At 43.8% G+C, this 22,735-nt stretch overlaps 3 protein-coding genes across 15 annotated transcripts in view; 2 read left to right on the top strand and 1 right to left on the bottom strand.

The window, feature by feature from the left end:
* Positions 1-10,629: 10,629 nt before the first annotated feature.
* On the top strand, positions 10,630-11,685 carry LOC122694678 (olfactory receptor 52W1). Its single transcript, XM_043903764.1, has one exon. The coding sequence runs from the start codon at positions 10,642-10,644 to the stop codon at positions 11,602-11,604; it is 963 nt and encodes a 320-aa protein (XP_043759699.1). The 5' UTR covers positions 10,630-10,641; the 3' UTR covers positions 11,605-11,685.
* Positions 11,686-13,463: 1,778 nt separating this feature from the next.
* The window catches only part of FHIP1B (FHF complex subunit HOOK interacting protein 1B), a 32,454-nt gene continuing 23,182 nt past the window's right edge, over positions 13,464-22,735 (bottom strand). For all 13 annotated transcript variants that reach the window (XM_043905466.1, XM_043905542.1, XM_043905569.1 and 10 more), the window contains one exon: positions 13,464-21,421. In XM_043905466.1, the coding sequence (XP_043761401.1) occupies positions 21,057-21,421 (365 nt within the window). In that variant the 3' untranslated portion in view covers positions 13,464-21,056. The remainder of the gene's footprint in view (positions 21,422-22,735) is intronic.
* C1H11orf42 (chromosome 1 C11orf42 homolog) lies at positions 16,697-20,573 on the top strand. The gene is made up of 3 exons (XM_043905592.1): positions 16,697-16,826; positions 19,379-20,177; positions 20,443-20,573. The coding sequence occupies exons 1-3, from the start codon at positions 16,755-16,757 to the stop codon at positions 20,571-20,573; spliced, it is 1,002 nt and encodes a 333-aa protein (XP_043761527.1). The 5' UTR covers positions 16,697-16,754.

Raw genomic sequence — 22,735 nt, 5'->3', positions numbered from 1 at the left:
AATAGTGGGAGACTTTAACACCCCACTTTCAGCAGTGGACAGATCATCCAGACAAAAGATCAATAAGGAAACACAGGTCTTCAGTGGCACATTAGACCAGATATACTTAATTGATATTTATACAGCACTCCATCCAAAAGCAACAGAATACACATTCTTCTCATGTGCACATGGAATATTCTCCAGGATTGATCACATGCTGAACCACAAAGCAAATCTCAGTAAACTTAAGAAAATTGAAACCATTTCAAACATCTTTTCTGACCACAACACCATGAAATTAGAAATCAACTACAAGAAAAAAGAAACTAAAAAATGCAGACATGTAGAGATTAAACAATATGCTACCTAACAATCAATGGATCACTGAAGAAATCAAAGGGAAAATTGAAAAATATCCCTTCTGAGAGAAGAGGAATGTGAAGAAAAGAGAAAGCTGGAGCTTGACCATGTTGGCACGAGGAGGTGTCACTAGTCCTGCTCTGAACAGGGGGCTTATATTTAGACTGGATACACTATGTACTTCCTTCTTCTGGAGGCAGATGTTAGAGAGGCACCCTAGCTCTAACATTTTCTTCATAGAGACAAATAATAATGAAAGCACAACAATCCAAAACCTATGGGATGCGGCAAAAGCAATTTCAAGAGGGAAGTTTATAGCAATACAGTCTTATGCAGGAAGTAAGAGAAATCACAAATAAACAACCTAAGCTTACACCTAAGGCAGCTAGAAAAAGAAGAACAAACAAAACCCAAAGTTAGTAGAAGGAAAGAAATCATAAATACCAGAGCAGAAATAAATGAAATAGAAATAAATAAAACAACAGAAAAGATCAATGCAACTAAAAACTGGTTCTTTGAAAAAATAAACCAAATTGATAAAATGTTAGCCAGGGTCATCCAGAAAAAAAGAGCAGGGGGGAAGAGCTCAAATCACTATGGTTAGAAATGAAAAAGGAGAAGTTACAATGGACACCACAGAAATACAAAAAATCATAGGAGACTATTACAAGCAACGTTGGGCTTCCCAGGCGGTGCAGTGGTACAGAATCCGCCTGACAGTGCAGGAGCTGCAAGAGATGTGGGTTCAATCCTTGCATCAGGAAGATTCCCCAAGCAGGAGATGGCAACCCACTCCAGTAATCTTGCCTGTAAAATTCCATGGACAGAGAAACCTGGAAGGCTATAGTCCACGGGGTTGCAAAGAGTCAGACACGACTGAGAAACTAAGCATGCACGCCTACCCATATGTGCAAATATGTGCCAATAAAATGGACAACCTGGAAGAAATGGACAAATTCTTAGAAAGATACACTCTTGCAAGACTGAACCCAGAAAAAATAGAAAACATGAGCAGACTAATCACAAGTACTGAAATCAAAACTGTGATTTAAAAACTTCCAACAAATAAAAGTCCAGGACCAGATAGCTTCACAGGCAAATTCTCTCAAACATTTAGAGAAGAGTTAACACCTATTTTTCTGAAACTATCCCCAAAAATTGCAGAGAAAGGAATACTCCCAAACTCTTTCTATGAGGTCACCATCACTCTGATATCAAAATCAGACAAAGATATCACCAAAAAAGTTACAGACCAGTTATCACTGATAAACATAGACACAAAAATCCTCAACAAAATAGTAGCAATCCAAATCCAACAAAATTAAAAGGATCATGTACCACTGTCAAGTGGAATCTAACCCAGAGATGCAAGAATTTTTCAATATCCACAAATCAGTCAGTGTGCTTTACCACATCAACAAATTGAACAATAAAAACCATGTGATCATCTCAATAGATGCAGAAAAACTTTTGACAATATTCAACACTTATTTATGATAAAAGAAATCTTTTTAGAAAATGGGCATAGAGGGAATGTACCTCAACATAATAAAGGCCATATGTGACAAAGCAGCAGTCAACATCATATTCAATGCTGAAAAGCTGAAAGCATTTCCTCTTAGATCTACAAACAGTAAATGCTAGAGAGGGTGTGGAGAAAAGGAAACCCTTCTACACTGTTGTGGGAATGTAAATTGTAACAGCCTTTATGCAGAACAGTATGAGTATTCCTTTAGGAACTAAATATAGAGCTACCGTGTGTGTGCTAAGTCACTTCAGTCATGTCCAACTCTGTATGACCCTGTGGGCTGTAGCCCACCAGGCTCTTCTGTCCATGGGATTCTCCAGGCAAGAATACTGGAGTGGGTTGCCATGGCCTCCTCCAGGGGAGCTTCCTGACCAAGGGATCAAACTCGCGTCCTTATGTCTCCTGCATTGACAGGGAGGCTGTTTACCACTAGTGCTGCCTGGGAAGCCCAGAGCTACCATACGATCCAGCAATCCCAATCCTGGGCACATATCCAGAGAAAAACTTGGTTTGAAAGGATACATGCACCGCAGTGTTTATTGCAGCACTGTTTACAATAGCCAAGATATGGAAGCAATTTAAATATCCACTCACAGATGAATGGATAAAGATGCGGTACACATATACCATAGAATGTTGCTATTGTTGTTGTTTAGTTGCTAAGTTATGTCTGACTCTTTTGCAACCCCTTGGACTATAGCCCACTGGGCTCCTCTGTCCATGGGATTTCCCAGGCAAGAATACTGGAGTGGGTTGCCATTTCAAAACTTATCCAAGGAATCTTCCTGACCCAGTGATGGAACCTGCATTTCCTTCATTGGCAGGTGGATTCTTTACCATTGAACCAGCAGGGGAGCCCACAGTGGATGACTCAGCCATTAAAAAGAATGAAATATGCCAGTTGCAACAACATGGATGGACCTGAACAGAGTCACATTAAGTGAAGTAAGTCGGACAAAGAAAGACAAACGTTATATGATATCATTTATATTTGGAATCTAAAAACTGACACAAATGAACTTATTTAAAACACAGAAAGAGGCTCACAGACTTAGAGAACAAATTGATGGTTACCATGGGGGAAGAATCCGGGGAGGGATTGGAAGTTTGGAATTGACATGTACACACTGCTATATTTAAAACAGATAACCAACCAGGACCTACCGTTTAGCACAGGAAATGCTGCCCAATATTCAGGAATAACCTAAATAAGAAAAGGTTTTGCAAAAGAACAGATACATGTATTAGAATAACTGAATCACTTGATGTGTACCTGAAACTAGCACAAAATTGTTAATCAACTATGCTCCAAAGTAAATTTTTTTTGAAAACTGCTAAAACATACAACACAGGTTAAACTCAGGGTCATTATATTGCATGGAAGAGACCAGACACAAAAGGTTATATATTGCATGATTCCATTTTCATGAGGTTCCACATAGATAAAAACCAGCCCATGGTGATAAAAATCAGAATAGTGATTGCCTCTAAGATAGGAGGAAGGCACTTCCTCTGGTAAAAACATTCTATATATTGAGGGAAGTGTTGGTTACATGGGTGTCTACATATGTCAGAAGAAAGATTTTTTGGAGCATCAGGAAGGAAGAAAGAATAACGAAAAAACAGGAATGTGTGTAAATGCTTCTTCCCATGAGTTTTTTATATCACATGCAATGATTAAAACAAAAGTGATTACACCATCTGACACTCAAGACAATAATATTTTAAAATAGGAAGAGTAAAGGGACCTAAATGGAATGAAGGTTTTACCATTAAAAGTGGCAAAATGTTGTTGCCAGTGGACTATGAATAATTTTCCACAATAATTTTTAATAGAGCAACCACAAAAAAAAACTATACAAAGCCATGTACTCAAAAAGTAAATCATGAAAATATCCTAAAAATGTTCAAGCAATCCACAGAAAGACAAGAAAACAGAAACAGAGGACTGAGACAGAGAAACAAACAGAAAACAAATAATAAAATATCAGACTTAAGTCCCAACTCATTAATAACTACCTGAACTGTAAATGGTCTAAACACACAAGCTTAAGAGATTGGCAAAGTGGAGTAACAACAACAACAAAAAAAATACCCAATTATATTCTGTTTACAAGAAATTCACTTTATGTTCAATGACATAGATAAGTTGAAAATAAAAGGAAAAAATATATATATTATGCAAACATTCATTTAAAAAAAAAAGGAGTGGCTTATATTAATAGCAGATAAAGTAGACTACAACAGGTTTCCCAGGTGGCTCAGTGGTAAAGACTCTGCCTGCCAATGCAGGAGATGCAGGAGACGATGGTTCAATCCCTAGGTCAGAAAGATGCCCTGGAGCAGGAAATAGCAACACACTCCAGTATTATTGCCTGGAAAGTTCCATGGACAGAGGAGCCTGGCAGGCTGCAGTCCATGGGGTCACAAAGAGTCGGACACAACTGAGCAACTGAGCACTCATGCATGCACAAAGCAAAAACATTGCTAGTGACAAAGTGACATATTACGTAATAATAAAAGTATCAGTTAGCCAGGAAAACATAATGATCCTAAGTATGTACACACCAAGCAACAGAGCCTCAAAACACATTAAGCATAAGCGGAAAGAACTGGAAAGAAAAATAGACAAACCACAATTATAATTTAGGACTCTAACAGCCCCCTCAGGGTTGAAGTTCTTCTATCTCTACAACCAATAAAACTACTAGACAGATTATGAACAAGGATGTAGGAGAACTGACCAACACAATCAAATGAGATCTGACTGACACATGCAGAAGACCACCCAACAAGAGACCAAATCTTTTTTTTAATCAAGCATCCATGAAAAATTACCAAGATAGCCACTACTATGAACCGTAAAACAAAACTTAGCAAATTTTTTCCAGTTTTATGGAGAAATAATTGACATACATGATGCTAAAGCACACAGCTAAGGCAAACAGTCTGATGATTTGATTTACATACATTGTGAAATGATTATCAAATAGGTTTGAGTAAAATACATCTTCTCATAAGATACAATAAAAAGGAAAAAAAATTCTCCTTGTGATTCAAACTCGCAGAATTTACTCTCTACTTTCCTATGAATCACACAGCTGTATTAGCTGTGGTCATCATGTTTTACATTACATCCCCAAGACTAACTTATATCTAAAAATTTGTACCTTTTGACCACCTTCCTCCCATTTCACCTCAGGTAACCAAAAGTATGATCTTTTTTCATATGAGTTTGGGGGATATTTTCTTTCTTCTTTTGGTTGCTATTTTTTCTTTAGATTCCACATATAAGTGAGATCATATAGTCTTTGTCTTTCTCTGAGTTATTTCACTTAGCATAATGCCTTCAAAGCCCATCCATGTTACCACAAATGGTAGGATTGCCTCATTTTTATGGCTGAATAATGTTCCAGTGTGTATGTATCTCACAACTTTATCCATTCATTCATCAACAGGCACTTAAGTTATTTCTTTGTGTTGGCTACTGTAAATAATGCTGAAGTGAGCGTGGGGGTATATATGCATACCAGTCTGTTGTTCCATGTCCAGTTCTAACTGTTGCTTCCTGACCTGCATACAGATTTCTCAGGAGGCAGGTCAGGTGGTCTGGTATTCCCATCTCTTTAAGAATTTTCCACAGTTTGTTGTGATCTACACAGTCAAAGGCTTTGGCCCAGTCAATAAAGCAGAAGGAGATGTTTTTCTGTAAGTCTCCTGCTTTTTCAATGATCCAACGGATGTTGGCAATTTGATCTCTGTTTCCTCTGCCTTTTCTAAACCCAGCTTGAACATCCACAAGTTCATGGTTCACATACTGTTGAAGCCTAGCTTGGAGAATTTTGAGCATTACTTTGCTAACTTTTGAGATGAGTGCAATTGTGTGGTAGCTTGAATGTTCTTTGGCATTGCCTTTCTTTGGGATTAGAGTGAAAACTGATATTTTCCAGTCCTGTGGCCACTGCTGAGTATTCCAAATTTGCTGGCATATTGAGTAAAACGTTTTCACAGCATCATCTTTTCAGATTTGAAATAGCTCAACTGATATTCCATCACCTCCACTAGCTTTGTTCGTAGTGATGCTTCCTAAGGCCCACTTGACTTCACATTCCAGGATGTCTGGCTCTAGGTGGGTGATCACACCATCGTGGTTATCTGGGTCGTGAAGATCTTTTTTGTATAGTTCTTCTGTGTCTTCTTGCCACCTCTTCTTAATATCTTCTGCTTCTGTTAGGTCCATGCCATTTCTGTCCTTTATTGTGCCCATCTTTGCATGAAATGTTCCCTTGGTATCTCTAATTTTCTTGAAGAGATCTCTTGTCTTTCCCATTCACTGTTTTCCTCTATTTCTTTGCACTGATCACCAAGGAAGGCTTTCTTATCTCTCCTTGCTGTTCTTTGGAAATCTGCATTCAAATGGGTATATCTTTCCTTTTCTCCTTTTCCTTTAGCTTCTCTTCTTTTCTCAGCTATTTGTAAGGCCTCCTCAGACAATCACTTTGCCTTTTTGCATTTCTTTTTCTTGGGGGTGGTCTCCTGTACAATGCCATGAACCTCCATCCATAGTTCTTCAGGCACTCTGTCTATCAGATCTAATCACTTGAATCTATTTGTCACTTCCACTGTATAACCATCAGGGATTTGATTTAGGTCATACCTGTATTATGCATGTATATATATATACAGCTGATTCACATTCTTGGACAGCAGAAACTAACACAACATTGTAAAGAAATTATACTTCTATTTAAATAATGAAGAAAAAAACCAGCATGACATTGGCAGAAAAGTAGACAAATAGATCAATGGAAAAGAATTGACAGCCTAGGAATAAACCCAAGTATATACAGTCAACTAATATTTGACAAGGAAGTGAAGAATACTCAGTGGAGAAAAGATAGCTTCCCACTAGCTAGCTATTTTACACATGGTAGTGTAAATATGTCTATACCACTCTCTCAATTCTTCCCACCCTCTCTTTCCCCAGTGTGTCCACTGTTTTGATAACTATAGAGTATAGCTTTATGATATTCTTTCTCAGGATGTCTTTGGTTACTCAGGGTCTTTGTGGTTCCTTATAAATTTTAGGAGGTTTTTTCTACTATTGTAAGAAAAATGCTATAGGAGTCTTGATAGAGATTGCACTGAATCTATAGATGACTTTTGGTAGTAATGACATTTTAATAAAATTAATTCTTCCAATCCATGAACACATTTCCCATTTATCTGTGTCTTGTTCAATTTCTTTCATCAATGTCTTATATCAATAGCTTTTAGAATAGAGATATTTCATCTTCTTAGTCAAATTTTTCCTAATTATTTTTATTGTTTTTGATGCTATTGTAAATGAGATCAATTTCTTTTATTTCTTTTTCATAAAATTTGTCGTTAGTGTATAAAATGCTATTGATTTTTGGAAGTTAATTTTGTCCTGCAAGTTTATTGAATTCATTGATCAGCTCTAACAGCTTTTGGATTGTTTTCAGGATTTTCTATATGTAAATCATGTCATCTAAAAATAGAGACCATTTTGCTTCTTCCTTTCCACTTCAGAAACCTTTTCTTTTTCTTGCCTTCTTGTTCTCGCCAGGACTTCTAGTGCTATGTTGAAAATGTGTGCTGAGAGTGGCCACTACTACCTTGTTTCGATTTTAGAGGAAAAGTTTTCAACCTTTCACCCTTGAGTACAGTGAAAAGTTGATATGAGCTTGTCATATATGGCCTTTTTATGAGATATATTCTTTCTATGCCTAATTTGTTAGAAGTTTTTATCATAAGAGGATGTTGAATTTTGTCATGCTTTTTCTGCATCTATTGAGATGATCATGTGATTCGTTTTTCATTTTATTAACATGATGTATCACATTGCTTAATTTGTGTTTATGCTGAACCACCCTTGAATCCCAGGGAAAATCCTATACTTGATCCTGGTTTATGAACTTTTTAATGTATTGTTGAATTTGTTGCTAATATTTTATTGAGAATTTTTGCATTTATGTTCAATTGACCTGTAATTCTCCTTTTTGTGCCTGTGATATCTTTGTCTGGTTTTGATATCAGGGTGGTGCTGGCCTCATAGAATGAGTTAAGAAGCCTTTCTTATCCTGCAAGATTTTGGAATAGTTTGAATTTGATTTGCTGTACTTTATTGAGAAGCTTTGCGTTTATGTTTATCAGGGATACTGGCCTGTACTCTTCTTTTCTAGTAGTGTCCTTTTCTGATTTTGTTTTCAGAATGCTGGTCTTATGAAATGAGTTTGGGAGTTTTCCCTCCTCTTCAACTTTTTTGAAAGAGTTTAGGAAGGCCTGGGGTTAATTCTTATTTAAAATATTTGGCAAAAATTTACTAGTGAAACCATCTGGTCCTGGACTTTTCTTTATTGATAGAATTTTGATTACTGATTCAATCTCCTTACTAGTAATTGATCTATTCAGATTTTCTATTTTTTCCTGATCCAGTCTTGCATTATAAGTTATGCTTCTAAGAATTTTTCCATTTCTTCTAGGTTGTACAGTTTGTTGGTCTAGTTCATTCACAGTAGCCTCTTATAATTCTTAGAATTTCTGTTGTATCCATTCTAATGTCTCCTTTTTTATTTATAATTTTATTGATTTGATCTCTTTTTTGTTTCCATTGGTGAGTCTAGCTAAGGATTTATTAATTTATCTTTTCAAAGAACTTTGTTTGGTTAATATTTTCTATTTTCCTGTTCATTTCTTTCTGTTTTAATCTTTATTATTTTCTTTCTTCTGGTAACTTTGGGCTCAGTTTGTTCTTTTTCCAGTTTCTGAAGGGGGAGAGTGAGGTTGTTTAAATGGAATCTTTCTTGCTTTGTAATGTAGGCATTTATTGCTGATATTCCCCCTTAGAACTTCTTTGGCTTATCCCACAAGTTCTGTTATATCCTAACTGTTTAACATACGCAAAACAGTACTACCATTTGTACTTTTCACAGTCTTTCTCAAATGTTTCACTGATGAAGATTTTAATGTTATGTCCCTACTCCTATTTTTTCCATAATCCCTGTGATTTTGTTATTTTATCTTACATACTGTGGTGATTTTTAGAATATGTCTCATCATAGCAGAGAGAATTTTACTCAGTGGACTTGTAGTAGATGGTGAATTTTTTCATTTCCATGGATACTAAAGGCTTCTGAAATTGCAGGCGCCAATGTTAGTCAGCAAATGCTGTCTGGGTGGCCATTTGGACCAGCCGTTTTGTCCCATAATTAAGAGCAATAAATATTTATTTATTGACAATTAACTACCAGCTATTATGATAAGTGGTGGCTATATTGAGGCTAATAAGAAATACTGCCTGTAACTCTTTCAGTCTAGTGGAGGAAAGAGAGACAAGTAATTACAATAGAGGGGAACTGATACTATTAAAGAATAAAGAAAAGCAAGGTCTTTTCTCTCCAGACATCAGTGAGTCAGCAAAGACCTCCCAGAGAAAAGTTTCCTCTAACCCAGACCTTTCAATGCAAAAAGTCAGTCTCTTTCATCATTGTCCCCATCTCTGCCTCTTTACTCTCTTTCCTGAGTTACCCAAGCTACCAGAGGCAGAACAAGGAAGAGTTAATATGGCCCAGGTGGGAGGGGTAAGGGCCCTGAGGGAAGCAGCTAGAACAGCCACATAAAGGGCCCCACAGGCATCAGTCAAGGTGAAGAGAAGCTGCAAACACTTGGTGCTTAGGGCCTTTCCTCAGTCAAGTCTTCTGGGGCTTTTTTCCTCCTTCATTTATCCATCCAACCTTTATTAAGTTTCTGCTGTGGGCTAGGTTCTGGGAGAAACTGGCTCTACTCATCCTGCCTCCTCCAACACCAGAGATACTTCTTCCTCCTCTGGCTGCTAGTCTGTGTTGAGTGCCGTTTCCTCCCCTTCTGTCACCTGCTCTGCCTCTGGCACCCCAGGAATGAGACTCAACTCTGGAATGTGACCCCCCTTCTGGAATGTGAAGGAGGAAAGGAGACAGAGAGAGAAGTTCCTTTCTCTGCTGCCATCTCTCTTTCTCCGTTGCTTCCCACGCCCAACGTCAATTCTCCAGCCCGTGTTCAAGTTCACTACTTCAGCATGGAGTGAAGAATAACAGAAGAACCCCACACCCCAAAAACCCACCAGGTTTTCTCCTATCAGCCTTCCTACTTTGCTCCAGGTCCCTTCTGCCTCCTCCTCCTGTTTCTCCCTTTCTCTCCACTCTCTTCCTTTCCTCTTGGAGGGCTGGTGCCCAGAATGTTAAAGCTGGGCAACACGTAAGATCATTGTGCCCACCCCTGCTGAGGAAGTCGGGCCCAGGAGTTCTGCCTAAGATACAGTCAGGAACAGGACCAGCCTGAGGCCTGATCCCCACCCAGCACTGGCTTTCTCTTCATCTACAGAGACTAAGACTGACTCTACTTGGACTCTGAGGAAGAAAAAATTCACCTCAGCTCCACTCTCAGCTGAGCCCCAAGTGGAGGGCTCCAGCTATTCTAGCACGGCAGCAGTGACACCCCCACTTCGCTTCCACTGTTCCCCTTTACTCCCCCAACACTCACGGACTTTCAGGCAAAGGGATTCTTCACCCGAGCTAGGGTTGTGACCCTGATTATCCAAGGTTATATCCATATAATCCCAGTCAAAGATTATGCCACTGCCTCCCAGCCCTGCATGATTCCTACACATACATGCATGGATCTGTGCCACTGACACCCCCAAAATCTCTCCCTTTGTCCTTCTCCCATCATGAGTCATGCTTCCATGAGCCCGGAAGCTCTGACCCCACAGGATGACAGAAGCTCCACAGCCCAACGCTACCTTCTCACGCCCAGCCTTCTTCATAATGACCGGCATCCCAGGGCTCGGGGGCGCGCAGGCCTGGCTGACACTGGTCTTTGGGCCCGCGTACCTGCTCTCCCTGCTGGGGAATGGAGCACTCCTGGCAGTGGTGCAGACAGCCTCCACACTGCAGCAGCCCATGTTTCTGCTCCTGGCCACCCTGGCAGCCACAGATCTGAGCTTAGCCACATCGATAGCTCCAGGGCTGCTGGCTGTGCTGTGGCTCGGGCCCCGGCCTGTGCCCTACGCTGCCTGCCTGGCGCAGATGTTCTTTGTTCACGCACTGACAGCGGTGGAATCCGGTGTACTGTTGGCCATGGCCTGTGACCGCGCTGTGGCAGTCGGGCGTCCGTTGCACTACCCCATCCTGGTCACCAAAGCCCGTGTGGGGTATGCAGCTCTGGCACTGGCGCTAAAAGCTGTGGCTATTGTTGTGCCTTTCCCTCTGCTGGTCGCACGGTTTGAGCACTTCCAGGCCCAGAACATAGACCATGCCTACTGTGCACACATGGCAGTGGTGGAGCTGGTGGTGGGTAACACACGAGCCAACAACCTGTACGGGCTGGTGCTGTCGTTGGCTGTGTCGGGTATAGATATTCTAGGCATCACGGGCTCCTATGGGCTCATCGCCCACGCGGTGCTGCGGCTGCCCACCCGGGAAGCCCGCACCAAGGCCTTTGGTACCTGCAGTTCCCACATCTGTGTCATTCTAGCCTTCTATGTGCCTGGTCTCTTCTCCTACCTCACACACCGCTTTGGTCGTCACACCGTCCCCAAGCCTGTGCACGTCCTTCTCTCTAACACCTATCTGCTGCTGCCACCTGCCCTTAACCCTCTCATCTATGGGGCCCGCACCAAGCAGATCAGGGACCGGCTCCTGGAAATCTTCACATTCAAGAAAAGCCAGTTCTAATGAGCAGTGAAAACAAGGGAGCCTGAGGGTGGGAGAGGGGGTACATTCAGAGGAGTCTGGGGTCTGGAGGTGTGGATGATGTCATCTTTGTCCCATGATCTGCATATGACTGTGACAACCACTCAACAGATATTTGCTGTGAAGTCTCTGTGTACCAGAGATCTGTAGACTGGTCTAGCCATGCATCCTGCTTGGGAAGAGACAGGAGACAGGCAAACATGTTGCCATGCAAAGGAGGTAAGAAAAGGTGCCAGGGAATTATCATGGGACAATACACATGATTTAACTTAAAACCACCCTCCTCCTTCTCCCCTGACTCTGCTCCATCATTTTAACCTAAATCTGCCCACGTTCCCACACCAAAGCTTCTCTATAGACCCTGGACCCAGGGGTCTGGAAAGTGACTTAGCCTCCAGATTCAAGTACTTGGGCACCTATCTGGAATTATAGCCCTCCCTCTATGCCTGGAGTCTGATTCTGTTTTCAGTCTACCCTTCGGGAAGGAGTTAAGCAGGCTTATTCCCCAGTTTCTGATAATTGGGATAAGATGCCCTGGATTCCCAAATTTTTCCAAGACTGTGATCCTGAAGACATTCTCAATTCAGAGAACCTTCTTGGTCTCTATATGTAAACCACTATTCCCCCTACCCTCACTGCCCTGCCAAAGTCTCAGATATTGATGACTAGAACTTCTCTCCCTGGGCCTATAGCTTCAGGGGTCAGGGGTTCAACTGAAAGAAATTTTGATAGCCCAGAAAATCATTGTAACCAATTCACCTGTTTGCCAGAGATCATTATCTTCTCTTACCAACATGCCCTTTTGTGCATCCTCAAACAAGAATATAGAATTCTCAAATAAAATTCTCATCAGCACCCCTATTTGTCCTGGCCAGCATCATGAGCACATGATGTTGGTGCAATATGATGAAACAGGAATATTTCACATTGCTGTGGCTACCAAGAACAGAAATATTAAACAGGAAGTGTCATGGTGTTGCCTAACATGGGATTCACTTTCTGCTAATTTAAAAAAAAAAAACTCCACACTGCAAGGACCTTGCACAGAAAGATCTTTCAAGCCAGCATTAAGTCTGGGTGCGCGGCCAGTCATGTATTCAGTTGTCTAACTCTGTGACCCCCAGGCACTCCAGCCCATCAGGCTCTTCTGTCCATGGGCTTTCCCAGGCAAGAATACTGGAGTGGGTTACCATTTCCTCCTCCAGGGGATCTTCCCTACCCATCTCCTGCATTGCAGGAGGATTCTTTACTGCTGAGCCACCAGGGAAGCCCAGCGTTAAGTCTAGAATGAGTATATTCTCACATAAAAGGTAGCGAGACACTGTTACGCGGTCAGAGAAAGCTGCGGGCTGCACAGCCAGACCTAAGCTCTCTGGGAAAATGATCATAACAGTGGGTACTGGAGTTAATCACAAAGACCTGAAGTGGGTGCAGTCAGAGCACTCAGCACAGGTAGCTGGACCGAGCACCACGGGATGCCACACGGGAGGCTGTGGATCTGAAAAAAAGCAAGTGATGCCATCTCCAGGTCCTCATCAACAAGTAACTACAGAGAGAGCCCAGAAGCTGTGTGATTTTCAGAGTGTTGTCACACTGAAGCCAAGTGGACAAGGAGCAAATTCAGTTTTTCTCAGTCCAAGTGTAGACTCCGTCATTCTCAAGGCTAACCTTTTTCATGAAGTTCTGAGGTAAAAACCATCCACGTAATGATTTTGCAGATAACTTTGATAAAATTCTAACCCTAATGGGTCATCGGTCTTTTAAGATGTACACATCTTTCTCTTAGTGAAACCTCCTCAAAAAATCTATATTGACAAAATAATTAGAGATGTGAACAAACATGTATGCAGTAAGATATTTATTACAACATTATTATAAAGAAATATAAAGAAATGTGACAGTCCTGTGTCACACACACACACACACACACACACACACACACGCACACGCGCGCGCGCACACACACACACACACATACACCTTCCCAATCTGGTACATGAAAAGGGAAATCATATGCAGCCAATGTTCAAAAGCAATGAATCCTGTTCCCCGCCCACCACAGGAAGCCTCTCTTCTAAGGCACCTTCATTCTGTGGTTGTGCACAACTCCCAAGGCAGCTGAGTCCAAAGCCATACATTGTCCACTGTAAGTCAAAAAGTCCACCCCCTTGGACATTTTTATTTTGTTTTGGATTGAGATTGCATACATACCTACCATGTGGTGTATTTAGAAGGCTTTTCTGGCACGCTTACTCCTCCACAACAACCTGAGAATGATTATAAGCCCATAATCCCTTATCTATAATTCCAAAATAAAAAAATCTCTGAAGAAACAATAGCTTGTTCATAACTTTGACCCAAAATCTGGCCTGACCCGTCACGATCATATTTATAATATTTATTTATCTCAGTATGAATATTCATATATTTAACTACAGAAACATTGATAGATTTGATTACAGTAGGGCACTGCCCTGAATCTCACTGGGGTACTCCTTTACGTATCATAAAGGCACTATATTCCCTTTCTAAAATCTGAATCATCCTGAATTCCAAAATATACCCATCCCAGGAGATTTCAAATAAGGGATTAGGGACCTGTAGGATTATCCCTGTAGCCCAAGAGAAGTGAAGAGACCTGTTAGGACTCTTTGTCACTCTAAAGTCTTTGCTATCAACACCATTCTACACTACCCTAGAAGTTCCTGTAGAAAGCAGCATTGTTCTCTGGATAACAACCCCCACCTGTTTGTTCCCCTCATGCTCTCCACTCTGGTCACCCCTTAAATACGCTGATGAGCTGTGCCCCTTTCCCAAGGGAGACCACAGAAGGTGCTACAATGGCGGAAAAACCCATGAACAGGATAAGGCCCAAACAGCCCAGTCCTCGGGCTCATCAATTCCACCCAGAACTCAGCTGTCATCTCTTGCCCTTCAGCAATTTTCAGTCTCAGATTCTATGTGCCAAAAGGAAAGACAGATTTACTTAGGGTAGGGCAATAAGGGATTAGGGAGTCTGGAGAATCATGGTAATCAGACAGCAAGAGAGAGAAGACAGAGGTGTAGGATTCTGGCCAAGGAGTTGAACTGTACCCAATTTCCCCTCTGAGCCCCCGCTATGAACAAAAATCTGCAAAGAGAGCCTCATCTGATTTCACCAACAGCACATCATACCTGCACCTGCTTCATCCACCTGCTTCTCAATCTGGATCCCCCCTCAGGAGACAGATGTGTGTCACTCCCTGCCTCTGTCTCCCAGCAGCTCTCACTGTCTCTGTCCCTCTGCATCTGTCTCCTTGCACTGATGGCCAGCCTTCCCCTACGCATCTTGTCTTTGTCTGCTCTCTACCTCTATCTACCTCACTCAGAATTCCTTTCTAAGAAAAAAGAGGTGCCAACTATACTTTACAAGGTGACCTCTCCTCATCAACCATAATTAAAAATGTGCCAAAGGGGCACCAGAAGGAAGAGAGACTTGGTTTCACATAACAAGAAACTTGGGATTTCTGGTTTGGTCTACTGCATCTCTTCTCTCATCCTACCCATTTCCTTTTCACCACACTGCATTGTACTTCTACCTGCACACAGCTCTCCCAACACACTCAGGTGAGCAGAAGGAACATGTTGATCTCTCCCTTCACCAAAAAGAACTACTGGTTAATGGTTAAAGCTGGAGTCAGGCAGGAATGGATTTGAATCCCAGATCCTCCAATAACTCACTGTATGCCTTGCATTAAATTTATCTAACCTCTCTGAGCCTGTTAATTCACCCATAAAATAGAAATGACACTATCTACTTCAAGGATTACTAAAAGGATTCACTAAGATAATTCATTTGAAGTGTTTGGAATAGTCTCTAACACAATTTTAACAAACATTTGAATATTAATTCTTCTCCTGGACCATGACGCATGCTCACTGTCAAACCTTTGCTCAAAGACCTGATATCCTAGCCCTGTCTAGGAAGAGCAACCCTCTCCTAGGAAACTTTTCCTGACAACACTCTCTCCCACCTTGGTAGGACCCTTCCCAGTGCCCCATACTCGTATCACCTCAGCCAGCTCAGACAATGGCCAACTTTGTGGGGTAACCCGACATGCTGGGGAGGGATAGGGTAGGATGCACCCCACATGCTAGGGGTCTTCACAGGCACACAGGAGTGGAGTGGGAAAGTAGCTACTAGCAAGACTCTCTAGAGTGGTTCTTCTCCAGGGGAAAAAACCACTCTTCTTCAGCAAAACAACAGGTTGAGATTTTGGGGCAGAGAAACAAGTGAAAACCAGAGATTAGGGCCATAAAGAGTATCCACCAGATACAAAGCAGCCCAGGAAAGGGAATAGAGGATGAAGAAAATTTTTCTTAAATTTACCTGGGAAATTCTGGCTTCCAGAAAATTCTCTCCAGTTACTAAGGCAACAATACCCCAATTTGATTCTTATCCTCCACACTGTCACTGCTCAGCTTGGCAACCTCCTACACACACCTGGTTTTTACTGCAATTGTAACCCACTCATTAATAATGGGTTTCAACCTAGGCTGCATATTAGAATTGCCTGGGAGCTTTTAGAATTCCTGATGCCCAGGCATATTCCTGACCAGTTAAATCAAAATCCTTGGGCATAGGATCCAGGTACTAGTAATTTCTAAAGCTTTCAGTTCGTTCCAAAGTACAGCCAAGGTTCAGAACCACTGCTTTGTTCTCAGTTTAAGTCCTGATCTGTGCTTCTCCATGTCTTTCAAGACCCCAATCCAACCTCACAAAGAAGTTATTTGCAACTGACAACAGCATTGCAAATTGCTTTAAGGAGGAAAGGCTTGATCCTGTTTCCTTAAAGAATTCAGACCAAGAACTATACACACACATAAACACATCCTAATGGAAACCTCAATCTTCCTCCCCCACTGAAGCAGGAGAATGAACGGGTTGACTAAAAAGTATGCACTCAGGTTGCGGGTACAGTGAGGTTATGAAAGTGACTGCCCTCTCCACACCCCAGGCCCCAACACCCAGCAGGACCTCTATGACCTCATGCTGCAGTAGGTCAGAGTCCAGCACCTGGGGCCTCGCCTCCCTGGGCAGCCTGGGGTCCCGCAGCAGCCACTGCCCTGCCTAACCCCTCCCACACCCCGTCATGTTGGTTGGTACCCCCCACCTGCTGACACTGGATGAAGCTGATGCCACCTGGACTCTCATCAAAGATAAGGTAGGAAAAGAGGGCAAAAGAGGAAACAACACAGTGTGACCTACATAGGTCTCAGCAGCTTGTAAGTAGGAAGAGGTTGGAAGGGTGAAGACAATAACAACTAGGATTCACTCAGTGCTGTCTTCTGTGTGAGGCACTGCACTAAGTGTCCAATTTGATTACAATTGCAAAAACAGTCAGAAAGCTTCCTTGAAAGACAATGAATGGGGAGCTAAGAGAGTAAGAAGAAGTGCTGTGTTGGGGACAGACTTAGAAGGTCATAAAGGCTTCCTGGAGTAAGTAACATTCTAGCTCTACAAGGAGAAGTTATTCACATGGAGGGAAGAGGAATACCTGGCACATAAAGAGTGTGTAAGAAACACCTAAATGGGGGGGAGGGGGACGGGAGTGAGTGAACAGTGTACTAACTAAAGGTAGAATATGTGCAAACATCAAGAAAGGGAAAAGAAAAATGTGTATTAGTGAACTGCAAATAGTCCTCTGGAACAGAGTTCAAAGAAGTAGTGATGAAAATGAGGAAGAAGAGGTACAGGGGCTAATGGTGAAAGGCCTTTTACATTTTCTAAAGAACCTGAACTTTACCTTTGACCTCTTCACAGATATTCCCTCCAGTTTAACTTCCACAGGATGAGAAACTTGGGTTTTGAACCAAAATATACAGATTTTCAGAAGCAGGCAGATTTCAGCTCTATCTGAGTTGCCGGTGTCCAAAAAAAAACCACACCAAATTTAGATGGCCACAATTTCTGAGATTAGAGAATTTAGGGATCAATTCTGGTCATGTTATCTGAATTAAAGTGAATTTGAAGCCTTTGCAGAAGGCAACCCACCAAGTTTAAAACAATCATCTTGAAGTGCCCAGTAAACTCAAAGCAGCCTTAATGGCACGTAACTCCCATTTGAAATGGAGTACTTGCTCACCACAGAGGTCAGCTTCCCAGGCAGAAAGAGAAGAGTCAAGGTCCTCTCAAGAATGAGAGCAACTAGTCTCAGCAAGGGGAAAGGATGGTCCTGATCAATTGGGGTGAAGTAAATGAGCTCTTTAACTATCAGAAAGCTACACCACCTCTGAGAATCAGAAAAACTCCCTGTCCTATTTAAATGAACAATTGTCAGGAAAGTCAGGGTAGAGACATACAGGATAAATCACTGATGATATGTGACAAATTCAAGGTTTGAGTGACCTGATTTCCTCTCTCCAGAACTGCTGAGTTAGTGGGCACTTGTAGAACACCTCACTAAACAGGATGTGGCTCAAGGGCTCCCTATTCAGAATTCAAACCACCAAGGTACCTACAGGAAGATAATCTTCCACCATCATTTTCATGGGCTGCCCCTGGGAGAGGCTAAATTTGCAGGCCTCTAAGTCCTCAGAACTTCCACCCAGAAGCACAGTGGAAGCAGGCAATGGTCTCAAATGGTGACTCTGCCAAGAACACACTCACCCTAGCACAGAGCTGAGCACGTTATTATTCCTACTTTAGGATAACATTGGGGCCCTCAGAGTAAGAATAAGGGCCTAATAAATTTCCATGGCAAAAACCAAGCACAAAAAGGCCAAGACAAGAAGGACCAAACCAAGAGGAACTGTGATCCGTAAAAGCCTATTGGAACTAGTATTACAAACATGAGGCCTCAAATCCACACAAGAACTATCTCCTTCAGCTCAGGCAGAAGATGTATACTAAGAGGTTATAAACATAGTATAATAAGCATGAACTTCCAGACCTATTTGTGTATCCACTCTTGGTTAGTAACAGCACCCATCTAACCAATCACCTAAGAATAATCGTTGAGGATGCCTTTTCCCTCACCCCTTAAGTGACCAAGTCCTACTAATTCTATAACCTAAGTATCTTCCCCCACGGTTTTACTTCAGGGCCTTACCATGTCTTACCTGGAATTTTACAATGCTAACTGACTTTTCTCTATTTTGTGCCTTCTTAGACAAAACTAACTTTCTAAAATGCCTACCTGAATCGTGCCCCTCCTAAGCAGAGCCCTTCAAGTGGCTTCCCACTGTCCTCGGGGTAAAATTCCCGTTAGCACACACGTAAGGCCTTGAATAACTGAGCTCCTGTATCCTGTCCCTCTCCATACCCCAGACTTAACATGAAAGTATCTGTTCCTGACTATGCCCCTCTTAGTTTCTAAGTTCAAGCTTTTTTCACTGGCTGTTCCCTCTGCCTGGACTGACCATTCTCTTAGCTTGCTAATTCCCTCAAAGCTAAAGTATTACCACCTAGAAACTATCTTTGATCCTCTTCAATCAAAGACAAAGGCTGTTAAATCATCTGCTCTGCAGTTTGCTCTCTGAGCTGTTTTAGGACAAGGACAAAGTCTCTTGTATCTAGCAGAGTAGCACACAGCAGACATTCAGGTTTTGCTATAGGAAGAACTCGGAGACAAGCAAGAAGCACCACGCTGTGAGCACTTTGTGGAGTATAAAGAACAGTGACAGTGGGAGGGTCCATCTAGAGCAGGCTACCAGGTTAACTAACTCCTAACCTGGCCCCATCTCAGTCCCTGACCTATATACTGACTGCCCGCAGGTTATCGAGGAGCGCTTTGGGCCCAATGTAGTGGCAGTACCTTTTCTGTCTGATGCAGCCTGCTATGATCTACTGGGTGTTCTAGTGAAACAGTCCCGCCCAGCCCACAGCCGCCTGGCTCTGCCAGGTCGGCAGGGCCGGCGGGCACTACAACCAGTGGGGCTGCTACCAAACCTCTTGGAACAGGCAGGCTCTGAGGGTGCCTTCGCCCACTGCACTCGAGAATACTCACCAAACAGCCGAGCAGAGATAACCTATGAAGAAATGCGACTGCTGGATGGGCAGCCCTGCCGGATCCGCTTACACATGGGGGGTCTACGCAAGAAGATGGCCTTCCTGCTGCTGCCACCAGGGCAGGTGAGCCTACAGCAGTCTCTTCCCTGGCTCCGAAGCACCCACAGCATCTACATCATCTACCAGGTCTTCTCCTGCTCCTGGCTACAGCTGGGGCTGTTGCCAACAGCCCGTGAGCCCCAGCTGCTCCGGTTACAACGATCACTGCCTATTGCCTTCTCCTGCCTCAAGTTTTCACTGCAACCCAAGGGAGTGCTGGGACCACAGAAGCCCCTGATCAAAGACCCACTGCCCCAAGGGGCCAGCTGGGCCAGACCCAACCTCAGCATCATGCCACCATCGGCCCCTGCATCAGCCTCTGATGACATCCCCGAAGCTGCTGATGTGCCCCCACCTGTCCCAGCCCCACCTACGCCACCTCCCCAAGAAGGGCCAGAGGGCAGACCAACCAGATTCTCCTACAAGGGTCGAAACCCCTTCCGAAGGGGCCCCCAGATGCTGTCAGGTACTGCTAGAGGAAATGAAGATGAGAGGGCTGGGATACGGTGGAGGGAAAGTGCATGGGGAGTATAGCCCAGGAATGTGTGGGCCACACGTAACTCCACACTGGACCCTGGTCAAAGGGATGGAGTAAGGGAGCCAGGGGAGGGTGAGATGGAAGCATGGTCCTGGTGAGGGGGTGGGTACAGGACAGAAGACCAGAGGGAGGGACCAGGGAGGCAGAAAGACCAGGGCACGAGTCAAGCTGTGACTATCCCCAACCCTGGCAGAGAACTGGCTCTTCAGCCCCCGCAGCCCCCCACCAGGAGCCCAGGGTGGGGGCCCCGGGGACCCCGACCGGCACTCCATGTCCCTGCCCCTGCTGCAGGGTCTATCCTCGGAGTTCGACAGCGACGAATGAAGCTGAGGCGAAAGATGCAGGGGGCGAGGCCCCCAAGATCTGACATGGGGTACTGGTCCCCAATAAACATCAACTGCTGCTCCCCCAAACATTTTGGGCCCATGCTGCTTCTTCCTGTGGGGGTCTGGAGGATGAAAAGTCCCAGCTTTTTTCTCTAGGCTTCTTGTCCCCTCACCCTCTAAAGGCATAAGAGGTACCTTGAAACCTTGGTATCATGTCCTCACCAGAGAGAAAACACCCTGACCACTTCCCCATCTATTTACAACTTTCCTGGAGCCCCAGCCCCACAGATAAAGGGTGGGAAAGAAAAATGAGCACAGAATAGAGATTTCCCTTTTATACATATTGCAACAAGTTCTCCAGAAAACATTCATCAGAAATAAATTAAAAAGTCCTCTTGCCACTGCCTCCAAACATAAAAAGGAGCCTACACCCTGGCCCCAGCCCAGGCCACCCAAGGCCCTGATTGTCCATGGAAGAAAGTTAAGGATTGAGGGGCCCGAAGCCTGAGACAGGAGGGCCAGACCCCTCCTCGGAAGTATCCAACAAGAAAGGTGAGGTGACAGCGTGCGCCTGGGAGATGGCAGCCAACTCCTTGAGAAACTCAGGGAAAATGACTGCACAGTAGACAGCATTCTTGACTCGCAGAGCCTCACCTTGGCGCTCAGGGGCCCCACCCCGGGGGGGTAGGACTGGTGTCGAAGCCCCAGGGGAGCCCCCACCTAGGCCAAGTCCTGCGCCACCGTCTCTCCCAGGCTGGAGAACCATCTGTGCCGCCTGCCGAGCCCTGGTTGGACTGTGTGCATGCCGCAGGAGTAGCTCCCCCAAGGACGGCCTCCGGCTCTTCACTGGGAACAAACAGGAGTGTCGGGAAGGTGCTGAGGTCAGGCAGAATCCCTTGGCCTGGGAGAGGAGAGGTCCCCACCCGACCCCACCCCTACCTCCCAGGTTCATGAACTTCTCAACTAGGCCTCTTAACACCTAAGTGCTGCCTGCTCAGCCTCCTTCCCTCCATCCAGCCTTCCCACCAGTCAACCACCATACTCAGTCTTCAGTCAACCCTTCATTCCCAGACAGGACTCCTCCCTTCTCCAGGTCCCTTTACCTTGAGGGATTCTCTTACTGCTCCTCCCTTTCCAATCACTATTCTACATCACTAAGCTCTTCCTCCCCAGTCTGTAACATGCCCTTACTTCCTGCTGCCCAGCACCCTCTATACTAGAGTCAAACACTTCCCCTTTCCCCCTTCCCATCTATGACACCTCAGCCACACCCTCTGCTCCTTCAATACCCACAGAGGCTACATATGCAATCAGAGTTCAGTGACTTTATCAGATCTGTCACACACCGCTGTCCCTCCAAGATCTACTCTCCTGTGCTACCACTTGGCCTTCCACCAATTCCTTTCCTAGAACCACCAAAGCTATCCTCCCACTGGTTGTGGCCAGACAACTTCATGTCAGTTCAAATGAACCACTGAAAATACTGCCTTCTCTCCTCTAATTTCCTGCTGAGACTCCTGGCCCTGGATGTATTCTTGTCCCTGTCCAAGACCTAGGGCCTAGACTCTGGGGATCTAGTCTCCAGATCATGATATCATTTCCATTCTCTCCCTCTAATACTGGCGACAGAGATACATTAAACAGATACATTAAATGTGGCTTTCAGAGTCCATTACAACCAGGTTCACACACTTCCTCCCACTTCTTCTAGAGACTCTACAGAGCCCTCGGCTTTGGCACCCCCATCTATCTGCTCCCCCAGAACCTTCCAGGCTCTTCTCATGCTTCTGTAGCCCCTTCTGCCTTAGTTTTTGTTCTCCTTGATGTTTTCATCCCTGCCCTAATCCTCCTATACCCAACTTTCCTCTAATTTGGCCTCCACTCACTTCCCATTTTACTGCCCTATCACGATGCATTTCAATAATTTGTTCTCACGTCTTCTCCTCAAACATTAATCTGTGAGTTTGAGGGCTTGCACTCTGTCTTATTTACCCCTATATCCCTGGACCCTTCCACAGTGAACATAGTACCAGGACTGTGGAAGCAAGATTACTTCCTGGCACTAGACCATGAGGAAGTCATACTAAGAAACTTCAGCTGGGCCTTCACAGCTCTATAATAATCCTCCTGGTACTCTCTTCCCAACCTACACACTTTCCT

This window comes from Cervus elaphus, chromosome 1 (genome assembly GCF_910594005.1).
Source record: "Cervus elaphus chromosome 1, mCerEla1.1, whole genome shotgun sequence".
Taxonomy (NCBI): domain Eukaryota; kingdom Metazoa; phylum Chordata; class Mammalia; order Artiodactyla; family Cervidae; genus Cervus; species Cervus elaphus.
This window is presented reverse-complemented; position numbering and strand designations above follow the sequence as displayed.

Bases quoted from the DNA above. Each gene is read 5' to 3' on its own strand.
- LOC122694678 (XM_043903764.1), top strand. From the start codon at position 10,642: ATGACAGAAGCTCCACAGCCCAACGCTACCTTCTCACGCCCAGCCTTC.
- C1H11orf42 (XM_043905592.1), top strand. From the start codon at position 16,755: ATGTTGGTTGGTACCCCCCACCTGCTGACACTGGATGAAGCTGATGCC. The intron at 16,827-19,378 runs GTAGGAAAAGAG...GACTGCCCGCAG, and splicing joins GGACTCTCATCAAAGATAAG to GTTATCGAGGAGCGCTTTGG. The intron at 20,178-20,442 runs GTACTGCTAGAG...CAACCCTGGCAG, and splicing joins GGGCCCCCAGATGCTGTCAG to AGAACTGGCTCTTCAGCCCC.